The 27,874-nt window shown below is 48.2% G+C and overlaps 1 protein-coding gene across 1 annotated transcript in view; it reads left to right on the top strand.

Moving 5' to 3' along the window:
* LOC126540824 (2-Hydroxyacid oxidase 1-like) overlaps positions 1 to 27,874 on the top strand; it is a 200,737-nt gene that overhangs the window by 153,584 nt on the left and 19,279 nt on the right. Inside the window, exons 7-8 of the mRNA XM_055075969.2 lie at positions 12,898 to 13,056; positions 14,835 to 14,904. Coding sequence (XP_054931944.2) covers positions 12,898 to 13,056; positions 14,835 to 14,904 — 229 coding nt within the window. The remainder of the gene's footprint in view (positions 1 to 12,897; positions 13,057 to 14,834; positions 14,905 to 27,874) is intronic.

Below are 27,874 nucleotides of genomic sequence, written 5' to 3' on the forward strand. Positions count from 1 at the left end.
TAAATCTGAAACAATTATTGCTGATGATTCCTAACTGTGTGTCACCGCGTATTTACCACAGGCACAAAGTTGGTGTCCTGAAATCAATGAGTAACCTGTATCCTGGGGCCCTATAACATAAAACTATTCCAACATGTTTTTATTCCGATTGCCTGACGTCAAATTTGCGTAACCACCAACGCAATAATCTGACGGTAACATGCAACGGTGTTTGAAGAGCCCAATCAAACGCGCTTCTCGTTTATAGGATGTCACTTTCTTTTGCTTTCAAAGCGAATAGCATTGCCTACATTGAGCCCTCTTTCTTATCTAATTGGCTGAGAAGAAGTGAGAAACACGCTCGAATGGAGAGAGTTTCGATGGGGCCGAGCCAGCGCAGGGAAAGAAGATAGTCGAAGGAGCGGGGTGGTGCCGGAATCTGTGATTGGTACGCTTCCTTACCTAGCTTGCACTGGCTGGACGAAAATCGCGGCGGCGTGCAACAGTAGGGTAAAAATGCCATTAAAACGGATCCTCAGCAAAATAGAGTTAGCAGAGCAATGCCGTATATATGCCGAAAGGCCTCGATAACGTTATACTGCCACGCGAAATCTTATACGTAAATAAATCCATGCTCCCCGGCAGCTCAATAGCCAGTGTCACAGCGATTGGCGGCAGCCCTCTTCTGTTTCTTTTGGAACGGGAAATTCTCCAATATTTAGAAAATCTTTAAGTTTTGTACGGCATATTAATGCGCCTTTAAGGCGCATACGTCACTTTGACGTGGAGAGTTTTCGTGGTTTTGTGACGTCGCGCAACAGACATGTAAAGTGGGCGTAGCCCAATAACGTTTGACCAATAGCAATTGGTCAAACGACGCCTTTTTCGCTAATGGCGATAAAGGCGTCGAATCAGAAAGTATTGTTTTTGTTTCGTTCGGTCTAATCATGCATAATCAGTGTGCACATATCGTACCAGATGGGGCGTTTTCGTGGTTTTCGTGACGTGGCGTGACAGAGAGGCGCAGCGGGTGGTGGATCGAAATTTTTTTAACAAATCGCGGAGGGCTGAGTGCACAATTAGAATAGAAAAGTTTGGAATAGTTCTACGTTATAGCGCCCCTGAATTGTTCAGTTCCTGTACTAACAAGGATTGTAATCACCTTCCCGCCTCGACGCAAGATGCCACAATGTTCACGTTGCCATCATTTATACTATACTTGCTGATATTCTTTTCAACATATGTATACTTTTTATCGTCATCCACTGCTTTCTATTACCGTTGAACTACCCTGAAAGTAAATAAAGGAAATGAAATCTCCAATTAAAGACCGACATAACAAACCAACAACATAAATAAGCTCATCAATGGAAATACAGTGGCTGCAATGTCGTAAAAAAGCAGGATGATCCATGTTTTGTGCATGAATAAGATGAACTGACCACGGCGGCGGTCAGACCTGCGACGCTGCAGAGGGTGTTAAGAATCCCTGGCTCCGGACAGGCCGCCATTCGAATATGAACCTGGCAACGTTTAACGCTAGAACGTTATCTAGTGAGGCGAGTCTAGCAGTGCTATTGGAGGAATTGGAGGGCAGTAAATGGGATATAATAGGGCTCAGTGAAGTTAGGAGGCCAAAAGAAGCATATACAGTGCTAAAAAGCGGGCACGTCCTGTGCTACCGGGGCTTAGCAGAGAGACGAGAACTAGGAGTCGGATTCCTGATTAATAAGAACATAGCTGGTAACATACAGGAATTCTATAGCATTAACCAGAGGGTGGCATGTCTTGTTGTGAAACTTAATAAGAGGTACAGAATGAAGGTTGTACAGGTCTACGCTCCTACATCCAGTCATGATGACCAGGAAGTCGAAAGCTTCTATGAAGACGCGGAATCGGCGATGGGTAGAGTGAAAACAAAATACACTATACTGATGGGCGATTTCAATGCCAAGGTAGGCAAGAAGCAGGCCGGAGAAAAGGCAGTGGGGGAATACGGCATAGCCACTAGGAATAGCAGGGGAGAGTTATTAGTAGAGTTTGCGGAACAGAATAACATGCGGATAATGAATACCTTCTTCCGCAAGCGGGATAGCCGAAAGTGGACGTGGAGGAGCCCGAATGGTGAGACTAGAAATGAAATCGACTTCATACTCTGCGCGAACCCTGGCATCATACAAGATGTAGACGTGCTGGGCAAGGTGCGCTGCAGACCATAGGATGGTAAGAACTCGAATTAGCCTTGACTTGAGGAGGGAACGGAAGAAACTGGTACATAAGAAGCCAATCAATGAGTTAGCGGTAAGAGGGAAACTAGAGGAATTCCGGATCAAGCTACAGAACAGGTATTCGGCTTTAACACAGGAAGAGGACCATAGTGTTCAAGCAATGAACGACAATCTTATGGGCATCATTAAGGAGTGCGCAATAAAAGTCGGCGGTAACGCCGTTAAACAGGAAACCAGTAAGCTATCGCAGGAGACGAAATATCTGATCAAGAAACGCCAATGTATGAAAGCCTCTAACCCTACAGCTAGAATAGAACTGGCAGAACTTTCTAAGTTAATCAACAAGCGTAAGACAGCTGACATAAGGAACTATAATATGGATAGAATTGAACAGGCTCTCAGGAACGGAGGAAGCCTAAAAGCAGTGAAGAAGAAACTAGGAATAGGCAAGAATCGGATTTATGCGTTAAGAGACAAAGCCGGCAATATCGTTACTAATATGGATGAGATAGTTCAAGTGGCTGAAGAGTTTTATTGAGATTTATACAGTACCAGTAACACCCACGACGATAAGGTGAGAGAAAATAGGCTAGAGGAACTTGAAATCCCACAAGTAACACCGGAAGAGGTAAAGAACGCCTTGGGAGCTATGCAAAGGGGGAAGGCAGCTGGGGAGGATCAGGTAACAGCAGATTTGTTGAAGGATGGTGGGAACACTGTCCTAGAAAGATTGGCCGCCCTATATACACAATGCCTCATGACCTCGAACGTACCGGAATCTTGGAAGAACGCTAACATAATCCTAATCCATAAGAAAGGGGACGCCAAAGACTTCAAAAATTATAGACCGATCAGCTTACTGTCCGTTGCCTACAAAGTATTTACTAAGGTAATCGCAAATAGAATCAGGAATACCTTAGATTTCTGTCAACCAAAGGACCAGGCAGGATTCCGTAAAGGCTACTCAACAATAGACCATATTTACACTATCAATCAGGTGATAGAGAAATGTGCGGAATATAACCAACCCTTATATATAGCCTTCATTGATTACGAAAAAGCATTTGATTCAGTCGAAACCTCAGCAGTCATGAAGGCACTACGGAATCAAGGTGTAGATGAGCCATATGTAAATATACTGAAAGATATCTATAGCGGTTCCACAGCCACCGTAATCCTCCACAAAGAAAGCAACAAAATCCCAATAAAGAAAGGCGCCAGACAGGGAGATACGATATCTCCAATGCTATTTACAGCATGTTTACAGGAGGTATTCACAGACCTGGAGTGGGAAGAATTGGGGATAAAAGTTGATGGAGAATACCTTAGCAACTTGCGATTCGCTGATGATATTGCCTTGCTTAGTAACTCAACTCAGGAGACCAATTGCAATGCATGCTGACTAACCTGGAGAGGCAAAGCAGAAAGGTGGGTCTGAAAATTAATCTACAGAAAACTAAAGTAATGTTTAACAGTCTCGGAAGAGAACAGCAGTTTACGATAGGTAGCGAGGCACTGGAAGTGGTAAGGGAATACATCTACTTAGGGCAGGTAGTGACCACGGATCCGGATCATGAGACTGAAATAACCAGAAGAATAAGAATGGGCTGCGGTGCGTTTGGCAGGCATTCTCAAATCATGAACAGCAGGTTGCCACTATCCCTCAAGAGGAAAGTGTATAACAGCTGTGTCTTACCAGTACTCACCTACGGGGCATAAGCCTGGAGGCTTACGAAAAGGGTTCTGCTGAAATTGAGGACGACGCAACGAGCTATGGAAAGAAGAATGATAGGTGTAACGTTAAGGGATAAGAAAAGAGCAGATTGGGTGAGGGAACAAACACGGGTAAATGACATCTTAGTTGAAATCAAGAAAAAGAAATGGGCATGGGCCGGACATGTAATGAGGAGGGAAGATAACCGATGGTCATTAAGGGTTACGGACTGGATTCCAAGGGAAGGGAAGCGTAGTAGGGGGCGGCAGAAAGTTAGGTGGGCGGATAACCTTAAGACGTTTGCAGGAACAACATGGCCACAATTAGTACATGACCGGGGTAGTTGGAGAAGTATGGGAGAGGCCTTTGCCCTGCAGTGGGCGTAACTAGGCTGATGATGATGAAGATCATATAATAAACTTTTACAATAACAAACCAGCAAACACACGACAAAAACAATTACCTTCGTTGGAATGAAATGAGTCCTAACGTTATATATATAAATACTAGCACAATACTTTTATTACGATGTTTTATTCAAGAACTCTTGCAATTATTTTTCAATTTCTATTTCTTTTTCGGGGTGGGGGTGGGGGGTGGAATGACGTTATAGTACGTTGAAAAGTCTGGAGTCCATAGTTGGTTCTTATCCTAGGTGTTCTACGAGAAGCACTTCGTGTATCATATTCAACGTCTGGTAGTGAAAGAACACAAAGACTAAGGTTAGGTTTCTTGTGGATCAAACAAGCTGAGGATATGTTGCCTCTCGGACAGTAATCCATTTATATAATGTGCACATGACTGGATGATGAAAAAATACAATTGGTATTCTAAGCAAATCGGTAGCCCAAACCTTAGTTTATTGATAAGCGCCCATTAAGCATAATATTTTAGATTGCAATTCATTGGGCATGGTCAGTCGAAGTTATTTGTTTAATAAAGAATACACCAAGAAAACGTATCGCATCCACAGATTCTACTGTTCCAGTTCGAAAGTTGAGGGCGGGTTCGTCGGTTATAATTTTTTCAATGCAATAAATTGGGCGTTATGCACATTAGCGGAGCCTTTGAACCATTTTGGTAGGTCCGATAAAAGATAGTTTCAACTCTGCGCAGGGTCTGGAAGGTCACTTACATTCCCATTCTAAGAAAGTGCCATCCCATGTTTTGCTTTTAAAATTTCTCGCTGTGAGACCAGAACAGCTTCCTAAATGATGTCGGAACTAACAAACGTCTACATACTATATATTGTCCCACTTCGGCAAACGGTTCAGAGCAAACAAGACGTGCATCACTGTAACTAGCTATGAGGGACTAACTAAAGAAATCTCTCCACCAATTTAACAATTTGGCAGCGGCAACAGCAGCACTTATGCAAATGCAAAACCCCGAAAAAATGCAGCCAGCTGCGAACAGGCGAACTTCCGGTCAAACGATGCGTATACCCATGGGGCGTCGCACCATTGCCGTAGGCAAACAGAACTTCGTAGCACGGACTGATAGAGACCACCAAAGTCAATTCAGCGGTGTTTGACCTCAACTATCTCCACCAGTTTCCGTCAGCAGAGTTTGAACAGCCCATGTGCAGCCTTCCGGCGATGACAGGTTGGCGCAGCGGTTCTTGAGATTAGAATCCGCGCATATCTGTAGTACAGAACATTGAACAGTAAGTTCGAAACCCATCTAAAAAATCCGAGGACACCTAAGGACTTCTTATGAGTTGTGAATTCGAAAGCATTTACGTCCAATTGAAGGCCATTGAGCGATCTGTCGAGTCATAAACTCGTCGTGGACAAGCGAGCGCGTTGAGACGCTTCGCCAACGCCTCCTATATAACACAAGGCCACTGCACATGAATCAGTGACGTCATGCTACCTTCACCGACTGGTATAAAATCTAATGGGGACGCTCCTGAGCAAGCTGTGTTGGCTCGGGTTCACCCCTTTCAGCACGTCGTGCTTCGCAATGAAATTTCGGCCTAGGTACCATTATGTCATAAAGCAGAGTACACAGGTCTGCCATTTAGGGGGCGCTAGTTTAGCCCAGTGGATAAGACACTACGCCTCTGAGTGGGGTGTCGTCGCTCGAAACACACTGCCGCCATAATTCATTTCGAATTTATTCCGTTTTTTATAGGCCAATTTCTTTATACAGATTACCGAGGCGAACTTCGAACGCAGGTGAGATCTTGCGTGGAGAAAGGAACGCGCGGATAACACAGGCCTGCGAGAGCGACATTGACGTGGAAGCACGGCGATTCCCCCTCCCCTCACGCAAGCAGATGCTTCCTTTCTCCCGCTGTGCTCCGTCGAGGCGCACACGTGACGTGGCATCGCAGCCAATGTGAATTTATGTGACGTTTCGCTGCTAGAGGGGTCGGCTTTTTCGCTGACAGGGACATTTGATGATTCTGCATCAACAAGTGAAATCATTTCCGTCGTAGAGCAGAATCCGCACTGTGATCCCTGTGAAAACCGCCAACCTACAAGCGGGAGAAATACCTGTGAGAGGATGCACAGCCAAGGGGCCTCATACCGCAGCCGCTGCTAAATGCAACTGCGTAGCACCGGCTTGCACCATCTTTAACGGCTTCCCCGCTAGCCGCCGAATGGAATTGAGCAATGTCTGACGACAGCTCTCGCCACTAGTCTTAGTTAGCAAACGTCGAACAGCCTATGCGCAGCCGTGCGGTGATTTAGGTTCGCGCTGTGGTTCTTGAGATGGACTGCGTCCGTCGCTACAAACAGGCGTAATGCAGGTGAAACGATGCCGGCCCAAGTGGAGTCGTACTGCTGACTCTGCCAAATGCCGTAGGACCCGGGGCTGGCCACACAGTATGGACTGACCAACGGACCACAGCTTAAATTGGCCTCTGTCATTTCCACTGCTTCTGCCCACCCTGGCGACCAAGTGCCAGCAAAGTGGGCCCATCCTACATTACTTCAGTGCTAATTGCATTACCACCCGTCGTAATCGTGAGGTGGGTCCTGCCGGAGTAACTTATTTTTATAAAAATGGACTCCCCGTCTGTTTTTTACACCGTTGGGATATCCAATGCACAGTTCCCCTTGAGGTGCATTTGGTTCGGAATGAAGTCACAGGCCTGCGCGGCGCACGCAGCACAGGAAGATGGAGGAGCAGCTTCATAGCAGCGCCATATTCGGAGCCATGCACTACAGGGTCTTTGCGGCAAAGTCTCTTCGCGTCGTTTCCACGAGAACTATCTGAACTGTCCACCCTGCGTTGGCGGCGACCTGCGGCTTGTCCTGCTCTCCGCACACCGTTCTGCTGTGCCTGATGTCTCCTTGTTACAGCCGTGCGTGTAGCTCTACGAATCACTTCTTCAGGTACGTACCTCGCGAGGAAGCGCCATAACATGTACCAAAGAGTAAACCTGGGTATGCAGACTACGAGTCAGACATTTCACATCCCTTGACCCATGACACAGCGCGTTCCTGTTGGTGATGATGATGGTTTATTGGCATCCCCTTCAAAACGGGATGATAACAAATATTCACGTAGCCTGCTTAAGTTAAGCAGATGCAGCTACATGCAGCATGCAACTGCTATGTGCAGCTGCTACGTGTCCGCACATCGAGTGGAAAATACCGGAACCGCGATGCCAAGTTTGTACGTATAGACGCTACGCGGCGTGCATGTAAAATGGCACGGTACGATGGTGGCGAGCACCTCTCGCCAGATAATAGGACTGCTGCGACGTATTACTGGCTGCAAGTTTGCACTCCAAGAGGAAGAGGCATGCAGGCTAATCCAGGCTTACTTCGTCTGCAGGGTAGCATGCACATGCCCTTTCCTTCAACTACGAAAGATGGACATCGCAAATATCGACACTTTACTGCGTTCAGTCTACAGAGTAGCCGCCGGACTTCCTACATGGGCAAAGAACGAAAGACTGTTGCAATTAGGACTCCATAACACCGTCACCGAAATCGCAGAAGCGCCGAGAGCGGCGCAGTGGTGGAGGCTGTCATGCACGCAGAGAGGGAACGAGATCCTACAACTCCTTCATCTCCCCCCCCCCCCCCACACACACACAGGAACCACCAAGAGGGTGGAAATCCCGAGAGAAATTAGGAACAAACTGGTCATTCCACCACTCCCGAAGAAAAATGTGTTCCTCCCGCGTTCAAAATGTGTTCTGCTGGAAACAGCTCATTGGAGCTAGGCCGAAGGTATGTTGCAACGTCTACCGTTATCGGTAATTACAGTATCGCCCTTCCTCATTCGCCACCGGAAAATCGTCCTCAACTCCCTGTTTCTACTCGCGGACCTCGTTGGTCGGCCGTACCACGCCTCGGATTTTCGTGATGCCCTGCTCTCAGTGCTGGATACCAAGGGCATTCTGGGGGCAGGCCAGTATCAAATGAGCCGTTTGGGGCTCGTCACCTATGCAAGCAGCCTCTCCAAGCAGAAGTTCGTTGATAACGGTGACTCCTAGTCAAAGGACTGAAGTGCCTTGTCATCGATTCAGGAAGCCGGAACTTAAAAATGAAGCTTTTTGGCTTGCTCCTCACCCAGAACAGAAACGTACTGTTGAGGCATCGAAACCGTATGGCATGGTACAGTTCATAACCACAGAAATGTGGCGATGTGAAGGCAATACCGTTGTAGACTTCACGCTCAAAGAAGGCATCTCTACCAGTTCCCTTCCTGACCTTCCGACGATATTCGGGCATCAATGCCTATGATTCCCGGACGACCTCCCTTGTGTCTTCAATGCAACAGGGTAGGCCACATAAGATGAGAGAGCAAGAGGCCGCGATGTGCGAAGTGTCATTGTTACGCTTTGTGGTAGTCGGTCATTCGACGATGACACTATCGTTAATAACCTCACGAATGTGAGGCGAAGCGTCTGCTGAAGACCACCGGGCTGAGGAGGTGCAAGTATCGCCAGCTTAGGGCACAGCTACAGCAAAGACGGTTGATGGACATACAGTGACCAACTGTGAAAAGGATCCTTGTCACCACCTTTTCAGGGCCCACTTAATTCTGCGGAGGATACTAAAATGACTGAGGCGTCCAAGAAGCGTCCAGCACCTGTGGAGGATTTGAAATGCTCTGCGAAATTGCACAGGGTCGTGGCGGCGAAGGCGAGGAAACCCCTTCATGGAGCCCCTGTGAGTGTGGTTGCCGCTGCAGTTCATTTAGTTCCTGCAGCTGCGACTCCTCAAAGGGGCATGACAAGAAAAACAAAGGCAGCAGCGCTGCGTGTAGGCGCTGTGCCTTAGTAGTGAAAAAATGGCGGCCTTCCTTCACTTACGTTTTACTTTCACTTACGTTTCACCTTCACTTCACTTCACGTTCGGAACACTGAACGTCATGCGGCGTCAGGGTCAATTGTCACACGTGTTGCGCAGCCGAGCGTTAGATATTATTGCAATTCAGGAAACAAAAATTGAACCCGATCACGACACAGCGGCCGCTGCAGCTCTTTTTCTTTCGGAATATGAAGTATGTATCAGTCACGCGATTGGTGTCTCTGCAGGATGTATGCTATTTATGAGGAAAACGCAGCAATGCAAAGCGTTGGAATTGGGCACTGATAGGAAAGGGTGCCTTGTATGGTGTGGTGTCATTACAGAAAGTCAAGTTTAGAGGTTTCTTTGCTTGTACGCGGCAGGCAAAGCACACTAAAAGGAGGACCATTTTCTCTCGTTGACTCAGCACTTACGCAGTGACCGTGTATTGATGGTCTTAGCTGACTTTGTGTGTATGGTGGTCGTCTACAAGGCAGCGCCACGATACCAGTGTTGACATTTTGAATATCATGGTATGTGACTACCAGCGTGTTGATGTTAGGGAACAGGAAAAAGTCCCATTTCGCTACAGACACTTTCAACGTACATCTCATGCAAGGTTCGATTGGATTTATGTATCATTGTCTATCCTGCCCAAACTGTACGGCTACAATGTGCACCTTATGTTCTTCAGTGATCATTGTTTGGTGTCGGTTTGTTTTGGCAACCAGAAATTTCAAATTTCGCAGATGAGCTTGGATGTGCGGAAAATTAATGATATCTTACTGTCGCATCAGCCTTTTCTAAAGCGCGTCCCAGAAATTCTTATTGAAGTATCAAGTCGTAGTTCTTTATTTCTCCTTCGGCAGTGGGAGATGTTCAATCAAGAAGATAAAATGATAGCCATTGAAGCTTCCATATTGCTTTCTCAGGAAAATGAAAAATAAAAAAAGTTGTGCAAGTTGGTAGACCAGCTACACGAACTTGAATGCTTGTATCATGGCAAGTATATTGAAGACACAGCATTAATGCACAAATGCAAACAATGGACACTGAGACATACAGAGGGGGACTAGTCCAAGCGCGTACTCGCCGGTATTTGGAGCAATAGCCCTGTAGTTGGTCGCTTGGTGATGAGCGTCGGCATGCTCTGTAGAAGGAAGGGCTCGAAATAGAGGATGCCGGAGCGATTGTTAGTAACCCGGCTAGAATAATGAAAACGTTCAGGGATCATTAAGAAAATATTTTTCAGTCTCTTAAAGTATTAATAGCGAAGCACTAACGGAAAAAAATTGTTTGGTTGCCGACACAGCGCAGTCGAGAAGAATGTGATCACGATGATAGACATATATGAATCATAGAAGTTGAAGCAGCCATTGCTTCGCTACCTAAAGTAAAAACTCCTGGGCCTGTTTGCTTGAATGCGGAGTATCATCAGTGTTTTTGCTTTATATTAGCTCCCTTTCTGCTTAAAGTGTATGAAGCAGCTTACTGGATTGGATACTTACCCGCCACGCTCTATCAAGGGCACACTTATCCCAAAAAGCAGTGATACAACTAAATTGCAGAAAGTCGAGGGACATCGCCCCATATAACTTTGCAACGTGGTTTATAAAATATTTGCCAAGATATTAGGTAGTCGCTTTCAAGACGCAATTCAATCACTTGCGGGAGACCATCAAACATGTGGCATTAGGGCAAGATGAATCCAGACAAATATCCACGTTGCGTGGTGTGTGTTCGACTATGTAATAGAAAGTGCAGGTCAGGTCGCTATAATTCAAGTTGATTTTGCAAAAGCATTCGATCAAGTTAATCACTACTTTTTGTTTCATGCGTTAGAGCACATAAACATCGGGTCTCTTCTTTTTAAAGCCAATACTATATGTTATGCTAATGGCACAGCAAGGCGAATAGTTAATGGTTGTCTCTCCAAATTTATCGACCTGAAGGCATCGGTAAGGCAAGGTTGTCCCTTCTATTATTCGCCTTGTATTTAGAACCGCTTTGCGCACGAATTTTGAAGGATCATCCTTTTCAGCAGTTCAAATTGTTATCCAGTGAGATCTGCCTATGCAGATGACAGCCTTATTTGTGTTGACAAAAAATGTATAGAATACCCTTGCCATAACGCAACAGGTTTGCTCAGCTTCTGGTGCAGCAGTAAAGTTTAAGAAGAGTTCTAGGTTTTGGTTTGTTCTATGGTATACGTTGCCAACCCACTTCACAGGTATTCAGTGGAGGCAACACGATATTGAGTGAGGTGTACCCCTCTCTCAATATCGGAATAGTAATCCACACTGGTCAGCGGAAGTTACAGAAGTACAACGTAAGGTTAACAACTGGCAGGGACGGAAGTTGTCCATATTTAGCCGAGCTAAAGCTAGCAATGTGTTCATAGCAGCTCGACTTATGTATGTCCTGCAGGTATTACACTGCTCGCGGCTTACGTAGCAAGCTTTCCATCGTGTATTTGTTACCTACGTATGGAGCTCACTTGTTGAAGCCATGCTACGTGATCACCTTTTTTTTTCTCTTGAGAGCGAGCGTCTTGTCCTAATTCACCTTTTTCTTAGACAGCTTGTCTCCTGCTTATTCTTCTTTCGTGATGTAAACAGTCCATTTCTAAGAGAGATGTCACAACTTCGATTAAATAATTACCTTCCAGAAATAATTGTGTCGTCATCTGTCAAAGATGCACCACGGGCTCTGTGGCGCTTCTTGAAGGAGGTTGTCGATGGATGTCGCTTTCTTAAGGCTCGCTTAAATATGGAATATATTTCCACTGGTTTCCGCAAAGAAATTACCGCTGCACACAAGACACATTGTTTCATGTTCCCCATTATCGTGCGCCTTATTTGCAATGCCATTAGCTAGACATACTTAAACCAATCCGTTGAATGATCATTCCTCCAAGCATGCGAACTTTTTTCTTGAAGTTACATTCCGCCACTCTTTCTGTCAGATCCTGGTTAGAAAAAAGGGGCTGTTTCGTGCCCTGGTCGACAAACTGCCGCTTGTGTCTACATGCTGAAATGGTTTATCACTGCTTTGTAGATTGTAGGAATGCCGTGTTCTTCTGGGACATTCTCCAAAGAACACTTGAAAATAGTTTCGAGGTCACACCATACACAATCCGTTTCCTACCTCTTAGTGATCCCTGTGGCCCACCATATGACATGTTCATGGTGCTTCGCCTACATAGCCTTTCGCGCCGTACAATGTCTGCCAGGCACGCTGAACCACTGCATAGCACTCGGTCGTTTTTTTCAGGAATCTGTTGCCTACGTTCGTAGTGTGTATGCTGCACAGGAAACATCGCCAGACTGGATGCCTTTATTGGATGCTTGCACGTGTTCGCCTGACTTTTGAACGTGTTTTCAGTCGCCTTACATTTCTGTAGCGCGTTGTTTTCTTATTTTGTTGAATGGTCTGGCCCACGTAATAAAAAAAAAAAGCACTGCCGTGGTTCAGTGGTAGAGTAGCTGACTTCCACGCAGCGGTCCAGGCTTGATCGCGTCGGGAACTTTTTTTTTTTTCTCATTCCCGGCGAGAACTGCTCCGGACAGCGGTGGTGGAGGCGGCGGCGGGAGCGGCGGCGGCGGACACCATCGCCACCCGAAACGGCTGTTGGAATGGGTCCATAATAGCTTACGTCGTAAAATGAAAACAGTCCGGTATCGCAAGTCCTTATCATAGCCACCTTCGTCACACGCAGATCGAGGCATTGTCAGCGATCATGACAGCCGTAGGGAACAAAACGGAGGTCTACCTGGACAGCGGTGTGCGGACCGGAACTGACGTCCTCAAGGCGCTTGCCCTCGGTGCCAGAGCTGTATTCGTCGGCAGGCCTGCGCTCTGGGGACTTGCCTACAACGTAAGAGCGTACTTACTGAAAACTGTTACTCCCTTGACGGTGCTGGTTTTTGCTGTAGCTAATATCCTTACCCTTAAGGTGACAAAGATATTATTGCGCACGGCAGCGAACTAGAACTACACCTACTCCGACAGAAGCTGTGGTTCAAAACTGTAATTATTCCGCCCACCTGTGGCTGCAGTCACAAAAATATCTTATGCTAGAATTGTTCTTGAGAGAAAATTTCAGCCAATCCTGACTCTGGACATATTGTTAGCGAACACGGACTGCCATTGGTAAGCACCACTTACGAACAAAAAGCTTTGTGATTTGAGCCCCTCGTACGTACCGAATAGCTGAGACGACCCTTTGATAGAGCTTGAAGTAGTGCAGTTTATTTCATCCATGTTGAGGATTGTCTCTCGCAACTGTTATAATGCTTACTCGCCAAAAAAGGAAAGCTTTATTTGTCCAAAACATTGATTCGATCTAATTCCTTAACCACTTCAGGCACTGTCTTTGTGTTGTGCAAAGCAGATATTGCTTGAAAAGCACAACCACCGAAGAAAGTAATGATATTTAAAATCGCAAACATCTTGCAACACTTCTGATCTTACTTGTGCTGCAAAACTTGAATATGTGTGTTTTAGCAAAACGAGTTTAAATGTAGACATCTGTGTGTTCTCTCTCGATATCAATATGTCATAGCGTCGCGGCTTCATTTCTTTCATTGTTTTTCATTGTTTTGCACGCAGTTGATGTTTCAACTGGCTGGATGGGTGTTTCCTATGTACACTAGACATGACATTGTTGTTTTTCTCATATCTGACCATTCTGTAGAGAGTTATCGCGTAGACACCACATTTCATTAATTTGACAAAACTCGCTGAAGAATTCAAAACTCTTAAGCCATTCAGCAGCAGTACGCGTTCATGATTCTCAAAATGCGAAAAAATATATTGAAGTAAAACTTTCTATGGGCAGAATTATTTGGCGTATTTAAGGGTTTAATGTAAAGGGAAGCATCAGGCGACCGAACGCGGCTAAGGTGAGGAAATAGCAAGAAGCGGGGTCTTGAAATGTTTATTGGGCAAATTACGAGGATAGAAGACGAGTGTTGGATGCCGCTTATTTATGCTTGTCTTACATTACGATTAGCGAACTAACAAGCGAGGTGAAAGGGAACCGGCAGTCTGCATGTCGCCTACTCCCAAAACGCAGTGGGCATTTCTGGGCGACGTGATCTTTCTGAAAAGAACAACTCTAAAGCTCTTTTAGGGATAAATTACGTTCCTAAAAAGCGGAAAGCCGTTCCTTTATGCAACACCTGTTCCTGCTTCTCCGGCAGCCTTTCCTTAAATGGAAGATTCACACTTTTACCGAGCCCCTACATAAACAATGAGAAGACGATACATATGTATGTTCTCTGATCATGTAGACAGGCCTCCTTGTCGAAACAATGGCTCCAGCGACATTCCTTGTTCGGCCAGTATTGATCACTAGACGATGAAAACGTGAAACTGAGTCTATTTCTACTAGCCACTGCTCTCTAAAATAAACTCGCTTTGCCCTGTTCGAAATTGTAAAACACCAAATCGATAACCACAAACCACAGATCGTGCCGCAGGAGATGACCGTACGGTCCGGCGCTAAACCAAAGTATATGCTTTTAGTGAAAATCCTCGGACGTTATCTACACTAGAAGTCGTGCTTGGTTCCGTGCAGACAGGAACTGCAACATTTTGTTCAATATTTACCGAAACCACCAAGCTTACGCTGAACGCAACTTCTTATTTTAGGGAACCGTTGGTGTCAAGAAAATGCTGGACATCTTCAGGACGGAACTTGACAGGGCTCTCGCATTAATGGGTGAGCATGACAGAACATACTTCCGCAACCTGTACGCAACATGAGCTTGTGTTAATAAGAGGAGGTGAGTGAGTGAGTGAGTGAGTGAGTGAGTGAGTGAGTGAGTGAGTGAGTGAGTGAGTGAGTGAGTGAGTGAGTGAGTGAACAAACTTTGTTATGAACGCCAGCAGAACGGTTAACCTTCTCTTGTTAGGGAGGCGTCACCGTGACGCGGCCATGACGTCTTCGCGGCGTGTGGCGCCTCTACTTCGGCCGCGGCCACACTACTCCCTTTGGTCAACCGCGCCTGCCCCTCTTTTGGGGTGGCAGCCATCCTCCGGTTTCGCTCGGTCGTTGCCTTTCGAGGGCCGCCGAGATCTGCTGGACGGCCTGGCCTTGGACATCTTGTTCATAGCACCTCGTTGCGGCCTCGAGCCGCAGCGGGATCATTGTTATCGTTGCAGCTTCGTGCGGTTTCTTAGCACAGTCCCAAAGGATGTGAGCTGCAGTGGCTCTTTTCTTTTGGCACACACAACACAGGTCACTTACATAAACACATGGACACATGTGCCTCATCAGTACCGGGGTGAATAATGACCCCGTTTGAAGTTGTCGATATAGAACCCCTTCCGTACGGGTCAAGCCCGGATGAGGTGGCGGCATAGTCCTTCGCTCTAGTCTGTACCACTTCACTATTTCGTTGTAGGAAGTCATTTTGTCCTTGGTTTCCCACCACCACGACGGGTCGACCGCAGTAGCAGCGGCACGGTTGGTTAGTCCTCGCGCCACCGCGTTCACTGTCTCGTTGTGTATTGCGTTGCCGCGACCCGACACATCACTGCCCATGTGGGCAGGAAACCACTTTATCACTACACATCGATTTTCACTCACGAGATCGACCGCACGCAACACACGCGCGGCTTCACCACACACCCTTGCTGTGGCGTAATTTCGCACTGCCGTCCTAGAATCACAGAGCATAGTCGTGCACTCTGGGTCGGTGATGGCCAGGGCAATGGCCACCTCCTCGGCTGGAAGCGCCACTCGAGTCCGCACACTCGCGGCTGTTCTCGTTGCACCGGTCGATGCCCCGACGACTGCAACGGCGAATGCCTTTCTGTCATGTGGATACTCTGCCGTGTCCACAAACACGCCACCCCTGTCTTTGGCATGGAGATCGATAAGTGCCTTGGCCCTCGCCGCCCGCCGCTCTTTGTGGAACTCAGGGTTCATGTTTCTTTGTACCGGACATACCCGTAGCCGTCTGCTCATTGCGTCCGGTACAGTCACTTCTGTATTTTCGGGTCCCCTTTCCTTTGGCCCCTGGCCTAGGTCACGCAGCACTTGTCTGCCCGTTCTTGTTTCCGATAGCCGCGCGAGCTGAGGGGTCCTCTGCGCCTCGGCGATTTCGTCCAGGGTGTTATGCACTCCCAGGGCCAGGAACTTCTCGGTGCTTGTGCAGTCGAGAAGTCCGAGTGCAGCTTTGTACGCTTTGCGTATGAGCGCATTGATCTTATTTCGCTCGCACTGCCTCCAGTTGTGGAAAGCAGCAACGTACGTAATGTGGCTTATAGCGAAGGATTCCACTAGCCCGGTGAGGCTTTCTTCCTTCATGCCTGCTGTTCTGTGTGACACCCTCTTGATGAGGCGGATGGCCGTGGTGACTTTCGCCGTGAGACGGTTGACCGTCTCACCGTTGACTCGCTTGCACTCAATCAGCATCCCCAGCACTTGGATCTTATCGACAACCGGGATCGTGTGACCGCCGCTCGTCTTGATCTTTATTGTCGCTTGCTCTCTCGCAGGTTCGTTGCCATTCGTCTTCCTAGCTGCTCTTTTCGGGGGAATTAACAACAGCTGAGACTTGCTTGGGGAGCAGACGAGCCCAGACCCCTCCAGCTGCTCCTCGATAGCGTCAACCGCCTCTTGCAATGTACTCTCGATGTGTCCGTCGCTTCCTCCTGGGACCCAGAGCGTTATGTCGTCGGTATAGATGGTGTGTCGGACCCGCGCGACTCGCGAGAGGCGCTCGGCCACCCCTATCATTACAAGGTTGAAAAGTAATGGCGAGATGACCGAGCCCTGGGGGGTCCCTATAATGCCGACCTTGGAGCCGCGAGTCACCGGCGATGATTTCGGTAGTCCGCTCCGTCCAAAAATCCTTGATGTACGCATATGTTCTCTTGCCCATGTATAGCCGTGACACCTGGGCCAGGATCGCAGAGTGTCGCACTTTGTCAAAAGCGCTCTGCAGGTCCAAACCCAAGATGGCTCGCTTGTCTTTCGTGTTGGTAGTGTCATCGAGGATTTCATTTTTCAGTTGTCTCATGGCGTCCTGAGTTCCGAGCTTGTTTCGGAACCCGATGACGGTGTTTGGGTAGAACCCTGAATCTTCAAGGTACCTCTGCCACCTGTTCATGAGTACATGCTCCAACGCTTTGCACACACAGGACGTAAGCGAGATCGGCCGGAGGTTCACAATGTTGGGTGGCTCACCCGACTTAGGAATCAAGATGGTCTTGGCTGCTTTCCACTGCCGGGGTAGTGACCCGGCTCGACAGCAAGTGTTGAAGTATGCGGTAAGGTTCTCGATGGCCGCTTCGTTAAGATTTTTAGCGCTCTGTTCGTAACGCGGTCGGGACCAGCGGCGGAGTTGCTGTTGAGATCGTGCAGGGCAATCCTTACTTCCCATACTTCAATGTCTCGATCTAGCCACTCGTTTGATTCGCCTAGATACTCCGGGTGCGTTTCTGTGGGAGTGACCGGCAGGTACTTGTCGAGGCGTTTTTTCACTTCGTCTTCCCCGTGCTCGGTCAGCGCCCTGTGGATGATCTTGGCCAGGTTGTGGTGCTGGTGAGACTTGGTCGTGGTCGCATCCAAAAGAAGCCTCAGCATACTCCACGCCTTGCCGCAGTGCATCTGGCCGTCCGCTGCGTTAGAAACCTCATTCCATTGCTGAGTGCATAGCACTCTGCTGGGGGACTTGATCTCGCGGTTCACTTCGGCGACCTTCTTTCGTAGCTTTATGTTTGTCCGCTGCGTCTTCCAACTTGACAGGATGGACTGCTTGGCTGCGATGAGGTGGGCCAGGCGGCTGTCAACCCTGTGGACACGCTCGTCCGTCTCGACTTCCTTGGTGGCTTTTTCTACCTTAACAATCTCCGTGGACCACTCCTCATTGTCTGTAATTTCGGTCTGCTCCTCGGGTAACAATCCTCAAAACGCGTCCCAATCAGTAAATCTATGTTTCCGAAAGCTTCTGCCAACTTAGTCGTTACCACCGAGCGGGACAGCGACCTCCACAATGTAATGGTCACTGCCCAAATCGTGGCCCGTGTTTCGCCATTCAAAGTCCGCTATACCGCCGTCGTTACCCCTGACGAAAGTGAGATCGGGCGTTGTGTCTCGGGTGATCGAGTTGCCGATTCTTGTAGGGTGTGCTGTGTCGGTGATTAGATTTAGTCCCAAGTCGGTAGCATCTTGCATTAAGTCCCTGCCCTTTGCCAATGTTTTGGGGTAACTCCAGGCTTGATTCGGCGCGTTAAAGTCCCCGCAGATTACCAGCCTGTTGTCGGGCCCCGCGACGTTGCACGCTTTGTGTAACAGTGCTTTGAATTTCTGCTTTCCGTGTGACGGGCTACTGTACACGTTTATCAGAAAAGTGCTTTCCTTCTGCTTTTTCCCGGTAACTACCTCTACCATGGTGTGCTCCATTGAGCTTTTGGTCAACAACTCGCGCTCGACGTATGTGATGCCTTTTCTCACCAAGGTGCAAATTCCCCTGCCGTTACTGCCGGCCGCGGCCCGGAGGCTTGGCGGGCTGCCGTGGGAACGGGAACCTGAGAGCTTGACTTCCTCAATGAGGGTCTCTTGCAACATGATGATATTTGCCTTTCTTGATACTTGTTCTAAGTGTTGCTGAAGTACAGCCTTTTTCCCATCAAAACCGGTGCAATTCCAATGCCAGATCAGGAGACCTTTCACTGCTGTTGTGGTTGCGGTGGTTGATGTCCTATCCATGTTTGCTGAAACTTAGCAATTTGCGTCGCCAAATTCTGTACTGTCGTAATTAATTGCTGGCACGTCTGTTCAATTGCTATGAAACGGTCGGTGATTGTCTTGGTGAATGTCGTGCGAATATACTCTTCAAAGTGGTTGAGCCTATCTCCAAGGTTGTCTACCCCATCGCTGAGTCTCCGCTCTTTAAGATTTTCAATTGCTCTTCTCTTGGGTGCCGGACCCGCCGCGGCCGCGTTCTCTGTCCTCGGCTTCACCGCTACTTCTGGTTCATCCTCGGTCATTGCCATCTGCTGTGGCGGTGGCGATGACTGCCGTGCCTGCTGCTGCTGCTGCAGCTGGACCGTCATCATTCTCTTGATATCGGCCATTTCCTTACTGATCTTATTGACTGCCGCCTCTAGTTCAGTGTTCTTCTTCCTCAACGCCTCGTTTGCTTCTGTTAGAGCCTTCATTGCCTCACTTTCGTCTTGAAATTTCCCTCCACCATTTTGCAATGGCGGTGACTGCTGCTGCTGTTGCTGCTGCTGCTGCTGCTGTTGCTGCTGCTCTTTCTTGGCTACCCCCGACTTTACTGCGTCTGCCCAGGCGAATCTGTCTTTGGATTGGGATCGGCGGTGGCGGCTCATGCTTCTGTTTCGACTTGCGCTGTTGTTCCCGCGCGAGCGTGACTCATGGCGACCAGCTGTGCCGTTCGCTCCTGCTGACATCAGCAACGGTGGAAACTCCCCGGGTGCTAGTTGTTGCTGTACGCGCGGTTCCGCCATCTTGCGCTCCCACTGCCTTCTCGTTACTACGTAGGGAGTTTTGTATTTGTTCTTGCATTCTCCATCGGCTGTTGGGTGTTGTCCCCCACATGGCTTGCATTTAGGGTTGCACTCGTGGCCATCGACAGGGTTATTGGCCCCACAATCGAAGCACACTTTCATATTGGGGTTAGGACAAACGTCTCTTCTGTGGCCTACTTTGCCGCACTGTTTGCAGACACCGAAATGCTTGCGGTACACACTGCACCTCGTTAACACGGGGCCATAACATACATAATTCAGAACCTTTTGGCTTTCAAAAGCTACAATTACGGTAGTCGTATTGCCAATTCTTTGCGCCCCTCTTGCTAATGGATTTCTTGAGTTAACAACGTTCCGGTCAATCTCCGCCGGAGTATCTTCGATGGGAATGCCTCGAATGATGCCCTTGACTGTACCAGGTAACATTAAAGCAGGTAAAGAATTATCTGCAGCGTCGCGTGTGGTGTTCGGAATTTGACAGTCTGAACGTAGCCTGACACAGCCGCAATCGGGAGTCAACGAAATATAAAAGCAGGGCATATGTGCAAAAGTTTGTTACTGTCCGACAGAAACAAAGCCAAATACAAATGCACTTTCAACGTACCATTAAAAAGGATTGAACGCTCAGTGTTGTGCAGCGCCTGAAAAGTAACGAACCAGAGATACAGCTTCGTTACCTCCAAAATAGTGAATCCAAATTAAATAGTAGCTATTCGCCCTGCACCCGAATACAAAAAACCTGAAGTCCAGTTTCGGTTCTTTGAATGTGAAGTGTTTTCCAGGCTGTTTTTCATGCGCGCTATGCAGAAATTTCTGGCTATTATTGTTCCTATGCGTGTATAGTCCTGCGACGATACTTGGTGGTTTAGTGGGCGGCAGGTAATACAGTGACTGTTGGCGCAGCAATCTAGTTCCGTGCCAAAGGAACCAAAGCGGCGCCTTAAATAGGCTCCACCTCACAACGTCAGCGCCCACTGAGGGCGAGTCAGTTATGATTTCAAAACCGAAACGGCCGATATAACGTCATTCCCCGTCTTGTTGAAGTTATTCTGAGAAGAAACCGTGTCAATATGCTATAGCAATTTCCAGAAGGCGTATGACACGAAAGGCGAGGAAGCATCATTATACATTTGTGAATTACATACATTACTCTGGCTCTCCACTTTCTCCTCCCTGACGAACAAAAAGCGGGAAAATAAAGCACTCGTTTATTTTTCAATGAAAATATAAATTACAACATATAAACACACAACAAAGATGGACATGTAACTCAATGAACTGCACAGCAACCAAATATCTAGGCAGTTGCCCAGGTTTGTTGCATAAAATACAAGTAATGACATGAAATACGAACACATAAAACATCATGGAACAAAATCATTTAGGTGGCGCGGTTTCTGGGGCCGCCTTTTTGCCCGCTGAAGCAATTGTGGTACATGAACACTGACGCGCTCCTCAGGCACAGCTGGGAGCAAAGACTTATGAAGGACTGCATGTGAGCACGAAGGCTCACAGACATGAACGTTGGGTGTTTCAAAGGAACATTTGGACTGGCAACATCAGTAATTCATTGTGAAGGTGTCTGCATTGAACAACTAGGTTCAGTTACACGCCTATCAGTCGAAAGAACATGTTGGCGAGGCACTACAGGCGGATGTAAAACTGGTGCCTGAAAAAAATCCTCAGATCCTGTGAAACGCTCAGCAGTCAACGGTGCGAGCGGAGCATTTTGATTGGGCAACTCAGTCAGCAAAAGTAATCGTGCCCGACTCTCTTGGCGTATGGCTGAACATGAAACACTCATTCGAGTTACTTTATGAGCTGTATAAGGACGCACTCGCGCATGAGAATTGCACTGAAATGCGGAATTCACCAAAAGCATATCTTAAGCAACTGTTGCACCTGAGTGTTTTAGAAAAGAATTTGCAAGAGGGGCATAGTCGCACGCATTCCTTCGCATGCGTGCGACTATAAGGAAACCTGGCAGAAATGCGCTCAATATGCAAACTGACCGGTGATGTACTGTCCACCTGGGTTTTCCGTGGAGCTTGCCGCCGCGATGCTTTAACTGGAGTAGACTCTTCCAACACTCTACACTGGTTCACTCTCGCTGGTGGTGAAGTCGAACAGGCGTTGGCCTGCGGTACACTGTCAAAGTCAGCTGCACCGTATAAGTTCAGTGAAGTCGGATGATATACCGTCCAGCGGGAACCAATCTTGAAGTCTGGTGGTGAATATGAGGCTTGGACACAAGACAGTCGCTCCGTCGATCACTACCTTCAATGCCTTAATAGCGTCGAGTCCCAGAAATGGTGAACCACGTTCAGTGACATAGAAGTTCATATCAGCAGACTTTCTCGGAGCTTGACGATTGTGGAGAAATAGCCCAAATATTTCACTACTCGCTTCGAGTAGTTCTGGATGATTAAATGGCATTGAAACAAGCGGATATATGAAAAGTGCCTGTTCTAGTCCTGAAGATTCCTCAGCGACACAACCGCTCCGGTGTCAACCAGCAACTATAGAGTCACGTTGTTCACCTGTACGGGAACACGCATAAGCGATAAAGCGCCGACAACGTTTTCAAAGTGTAGAATGGTCTCTGTCTTTAGAGTAGTATTATCTTGCGTTTGCACCTCGTCGACTGGTCCCGATGCATTTTCCGATGAACGACACATTTGGAAGAAAGGTGCCTTCTTTCCACGTGTCTGGCAGAATTTGTGGCGGGCAGGACAACCCGAAAATTCGCCCAGTGCTGCGGCGAGCCGCGGTGGAAACAGCCGCCGGGCCGAGCCGACGGCACGGAGGCTGACGAGGCGCCCGGTTGTCTCCATCCCTGATGGGGAGGCCCACCTCCTCGCTTTCAGCATCCGCCATATCGGCGCGGTCGTGGGGTAGCGTCGGTCCATTGGCCGCCATGTTGAAGTGAACCCGGGCAGTGGGGGTAACCGCCATCTTGGACTGGAACAGGGCGGGGAAGACCGTCATCTTGAAATGCAGTCGGGCGGGGAAGGTAATCGCCATATTAAGGTCACGAGGAAGACGAGAGTGGTCGCGGCCGCCATATTGTGGCTGACAACGCTGTGAAACGGCGTCTACTTGTAGAACGCCGAGTTTCTCCATTATTTTATCGGTGCGTTCATCTTCCTGCGCAATTTCCAATGCTTTTTTGACAGTAAAGTACTCGCCGAGTGGAATGAACCGGCGGCGAAGTTTATGTGACTGCAAGCCGCAAAGGATCTGATCTTGGATCATGAGGTCGGTAGCGGTGCCAAATGTGCAGGATTTCGCGAGCCGTTGAACATCTTGGATAAATTCTGCAGTGGGTTCCGCCAGACTTTGTAATCTCCGTTTGAAATGGACGCGCCTGCAAAATTCATCTTCTGCATCAATGTGGCTGACGAGCACTTGTAGCGCTGCGTTATAAGCGTCAACTGTCCTCGAGTACCCTGTCCCATCGTAGGCCTTAGTCTGCGTCTCGATGATGATGTAGTAGACGCGGACGCCTTCCACCCCCAGCGCGTTGAGGAGGAGGGCTTTTTGTGTGTTCCGGCGTAGCGGTCTTGGCGGCGGCGTCAATGTATGCCTGCAACACACGTCACCATGTTGGCCAAGGGATGACCGGTACGCCGGGGCATGACGAGAAGGGAAGGGGTGATTTCCGTGTTCATGCCGAGCAGTAGCAGGTAGGGGAAAGGGTGAGGACAGATGGAAGGACGACGCCGCAGTAGCGTCCGAGGTGAGACAGATGACGTCGACGACGCGTTAAAATGCAGAAAGTGCAGAGATATTGCTAGCAAGGAGGGCAGCAGAAGTGGACGATGGGGTGACAGAAGTAGCAAGGAAGAATCAGGCGGTCGTAGAAATTGCAGAAATACTGCGTGAAGCAACGGCAGGAAAAGTGAAAAATGCCGTGAAGAAAGCAGTTGGCAGGCGCAACTTACAGGTAGGCGCGATGTACTTGGATCATTCTCGTCGCCAAAATGTTGTTGAAATGGCGACGGAACGCGCTGCTCAGCAGGACATGGCGCAGGTGCCAACGCTAATAGAGTCTGAAGGCATCGTAGTACGTACAGAAGACTTTATCCTGGTCACCAAAATGTTATGTCGATGTGGCGGCCATGAACGGCGGCCATGGACTCGGCGGCCATGGCGGCCATGGACTCTGTCTCAGACCCCATCAGGGTCCGAGACAGAGTCCGTTTATTGCAAGTGCGGCGCCTTAAATAGGCTCCGCGTCACTACGTCAGCGCCCCATAAGGGCGAGTCAATTATGGTTTCGAAACCGAAACCGCCGATATAACATAGGCGACCACATCATTGCCAGAGTTCCAGGCGAAAAGCGCACGTCTCTGTGTTGTCGATCGGAAAAACGCTGTTGATTCTCTTGGGAGGTCAGGACACGAGCTTGGGTTATTTCTCGTGCTTGCGTTGCCATGGTGATCACGTATAGTCCATATTCGCTGGCCTCTATGGCGGCGGATGGAAAGGGTGTGTCCAGTGGCAAAGTTGATTCACTGCCGACCAACAGGAAAAACGGGAAATAATTGGCAGAGTCGTGGCGCGAAGACTTACGTGCAACTGTGACATGGGTGGAGCAAGGTCCCAGTCAGTATGGCCGGACGAGGCATGTTGCAAGCAGATCCCTCAGAGTTCGATTGAGGCCCTCCGTGAGACCATTAGCACGGCCACTGGATTGCCATTAGTTTGCGGATGGTAAGACGTAGTCAGCTTGTGCCTGGTTGAGCAGGACTGCTCTATGTCGGCGATGAGGCGATGACTTTTGAAATGAATGCCCGGCCACGGTCAGTAAGCAGCCGGCCTGGAGCTCCGTAAGGTAAAATCACGTCTTGTGAGAGAAATAAAGTTCACGAGGGTTGCAATGTTGGCTTGTTAGTAATGCATCTTCGAGGGGTGTACGGTAGCGCGATTAAAAGACGGGACGAAAGAAGACACACAGGGACGCGCACAAGTTAGCGCTGTGTCTCCCTGTGTGCCTTCTTTTGTCCCATATTTTAATTGCGCTACCGTACACCCTTTGTGAGAGAAAATCAGCGGCATCTGTGGTGCAGTTTGTTGGAAGTGCTCGGGTGACTGCGCAACGCGTGGCGCAATCTGCCGCCACGGCGACCCACTTATTGCCAGACGTTGACAGAGGGAAAGGGGCAAGTAAGTCGAAGCCAACGCGTAAGAACGACTCCGACGGGACGTCAAGCGGTTGAAGGCAACTGGCAGGGAACGTCGATGGTGTTTTTTCGCGCTAGCATTTCTCACAAGCCACAACGTATTTCCGGACGGAGCGCGCAAGCCCTGGCTAAAAGAAGCGTCGGAGAACAAGGTCGTAAGCGCGAGAGACGCCGAGGTGACCATCAGTTGCTAAGTCTTGAAATTTATGGACAAGTCCTTACTGGAGGTGCTTAGGAATAACGAGGAATAGGGCACAGGGGCGTAAAAGGAGTAGGGCACAGGGGCATAGGGCTTCAGCCCCTCCCCCCGAAATTTTTTCGTGCTGTCCATGCACGGCCGACCAAAGCAACCTCCGCTGCCGGAAATCATTCTCGATTTCGTCTAGAATGTCCTTTTCACGCTGAAAAGACATTTCACCGCGAACATTGCGAACTCGGGCTGGATTTCGAGTCAACATCCATGCACCGGTAGTCACATAACGAAAGCAGCCCCATCCGAGCACCAAGTTTCAAGGGCGTTTTGATGGCGAACGGGCTTGCCGCGGTGTCTCGTGGAGGCTCCGGAATCTAAGGAGCGCATGGATGTCAATTCTGAAACTTTACGGGTATAAAGTTCTCATAAACTTTTGATGCGAAAGGTACATGTACATTTCCAAAGTTGTGCTTTAGATTTTCAATTGCGGAACTTTGTGGGATTAATGTTATTATAAACATTAGATGCCAAAGGTGCGTTGACTTTTCTAAAGTCTTACATCCGAACATACGATGAGACAAGCCTAATCAACACACTATCAGACAAGTTGACAAAGCACGCAGCGAGGTCCGATGAGACGAAGCGTTGTGGTGGTTCATTCGTGCCATCATATCACACAAAAAATATCAACATTTTTTTAACCTACGCCAAATCATCCATGTCAAGACACTAAAGCCAGCTAAAGTAACTACGTTCTTATTTATTTTTTGTACTTTGACTTTTATTCGCAAGGACAGATTGAGCCTCTTCAATTTTTTGTTCTCGCTACCCTACCTGCGGGCTGCCAGAGCCAGCCAGACCGCATGCGTTTTTCTCTTGTTGCCCCACCATCGCGCAGCGCACTTCGGTGCGCGTTCGGTTTTCTCTGGCCGAGTGAATTTTCGCCTGGCAGAGTTTTGGAAGCTTTGTGGCTAGCAGACGAGAAAAGGAAACAATGTTCGCTCGCCTCCATCACTGTGGGGACTCGACGGATTGCACCGCGTTTCCTTGAGCACAACCTCTCCGGAATCTCTTGTCTCGCTGGTGTGCGATACCGAGCAGTAAGCGTATGGTTCTCGGTGGTCCAAGCGTCTCACGTTTTCTTCGATATTCCTTCGGTAGCCAGATTAGGTGCCCAAAGTAGGCGTTCGATTGTGGCCAACATGCTTTCCTTTGCGTTTTTTTCATTTCGGTGCCCCGCCTCACAAACGAGAAAAAATGCATTGTTGCGACGCAGCGAATTGTGATATGGTGAAAGTTCGATTTCGTTACTTCTTATTTTGCGGAAAGTAATGAGCCACGGGACGCTTCATTTGCCGGATACTCTTATTATATTATTGCGATAGCAATTATATGGACACTCCAGGCGCATTCCTGCCGTCACCGTCACCCTCATGTTGTGTATAAAGTCCAAGGGCGGTATGGGTGAGCCGACGATGGTCGCTCAGTCTTGTGTGCGCCAAGGAGAAAAGCGGGGAACAAGCGCCGCCTTCCGTCGCGCGCGATACATCGGGGGGAGTGGATGGAATGGGGGCGGAATCTACGATTCCGTGAATCTCTGATTGCGCAACATGTTTATTTGCCTTGTTTGATGCATTATGTACAGTGACTTTTTCTTAGATACGTAGCTTTATTGGAGACTTATACGTATATTTAAATGTCTTGTTGCGAGGTTTTGTGTATACGTGCAGCGAATTTTGTTTCTAGTGACACTTTTTTCCCCTTTATCAAGCTTGATAAGCATCGATGAACTGGCAGAGCGTGTGGACATCAGTCACGGTTCGGTTCACGCCATAATTCATGAACATCTCGATTATCAGCTCTTGTGTCTGCAGTGGATGCCCAAGATTTTGAACCGCCGCGAGAAGACTGAGAAGTTCGGCGGTGCCTTGACTCATCTGATCCGGTACCATAATGAGGGTGACGACTTCTTGTCTGCAATTGTGATCGGGGATGAACCATGGGGCCACTACTACGAGCCTGAAACACGGCGGCAAAGCTTAGAGTGGAAATATTCGAATTCAGCGCCCCCAAAGAAAGCAAAGGCCGTCATTTCCGCCGGAAAGGTGTTGAGTTCTTTTTTTTTTTTCGATCGTCGGGGGGCCATTACTGATAGAATTTGTTAAATCTAGAGAACCTATCAATTATTTCCGATATTGTGAAACGCCGGATTGGTTGGGGTCGCAACCAAGAACAAACGACGTGGAAAATTGACGAATGGGGTCATGTTGTTCCACGACGATGCCCGTCCTCACGTCGCTGATGTGGTTAATACAAAACTGGAAAAGTTCAAGTGGGAAATGCTGCAACATCCGCCACACAGGTCAGACCTGTCGCCTTGCGACTTCCAAATTTTGGGGCAACTGAAAAAACAGCTCAAAGGAACTAGATTCGTGTCGGATGATGACGTGAAAGAGTCAGTTGCAGGCTTTTTGAAGCAGCAACCCTATGAGACGGACATCACGCGACTCGTTAGTCAAAGAGACAAATGTCTAAATGCTCATGGAGACTACTCCTAAATAAAGCACCCCGTTTGTCATATATTCGCATTGGCTCACTTTCATTTGACTCGCCCTCGTATATTTTGCAGAACTCCTGATTTTTTACGTGCTCTCTGTTGCGACTATAATTTCGGCGCAATTGCTCATGATACACGACCGGTGACAGCTGCTTCTGCGTAATACATTTGAACAAATGACAGCGTCATTGCGATTTTTCTCTGGCCGTTGCATATGTACAAGAATGTGAACAAGGTTCTTGAATGACAG

This window comes from Dermacentor andersoni, chromosome 2 (assembly GCF_023375885.2).
Source record: "Dermacentor andersoni chromosome 2, qqDerAnde1_hic_scaffold, whole genome shotgun sequence".
Lineage (NCBI taxonomy): Eukaryota > Metazoa > Arthropoda > Arachnida > Ixodida > Ixodidae > Dermacentor > Dermacentor andersoni.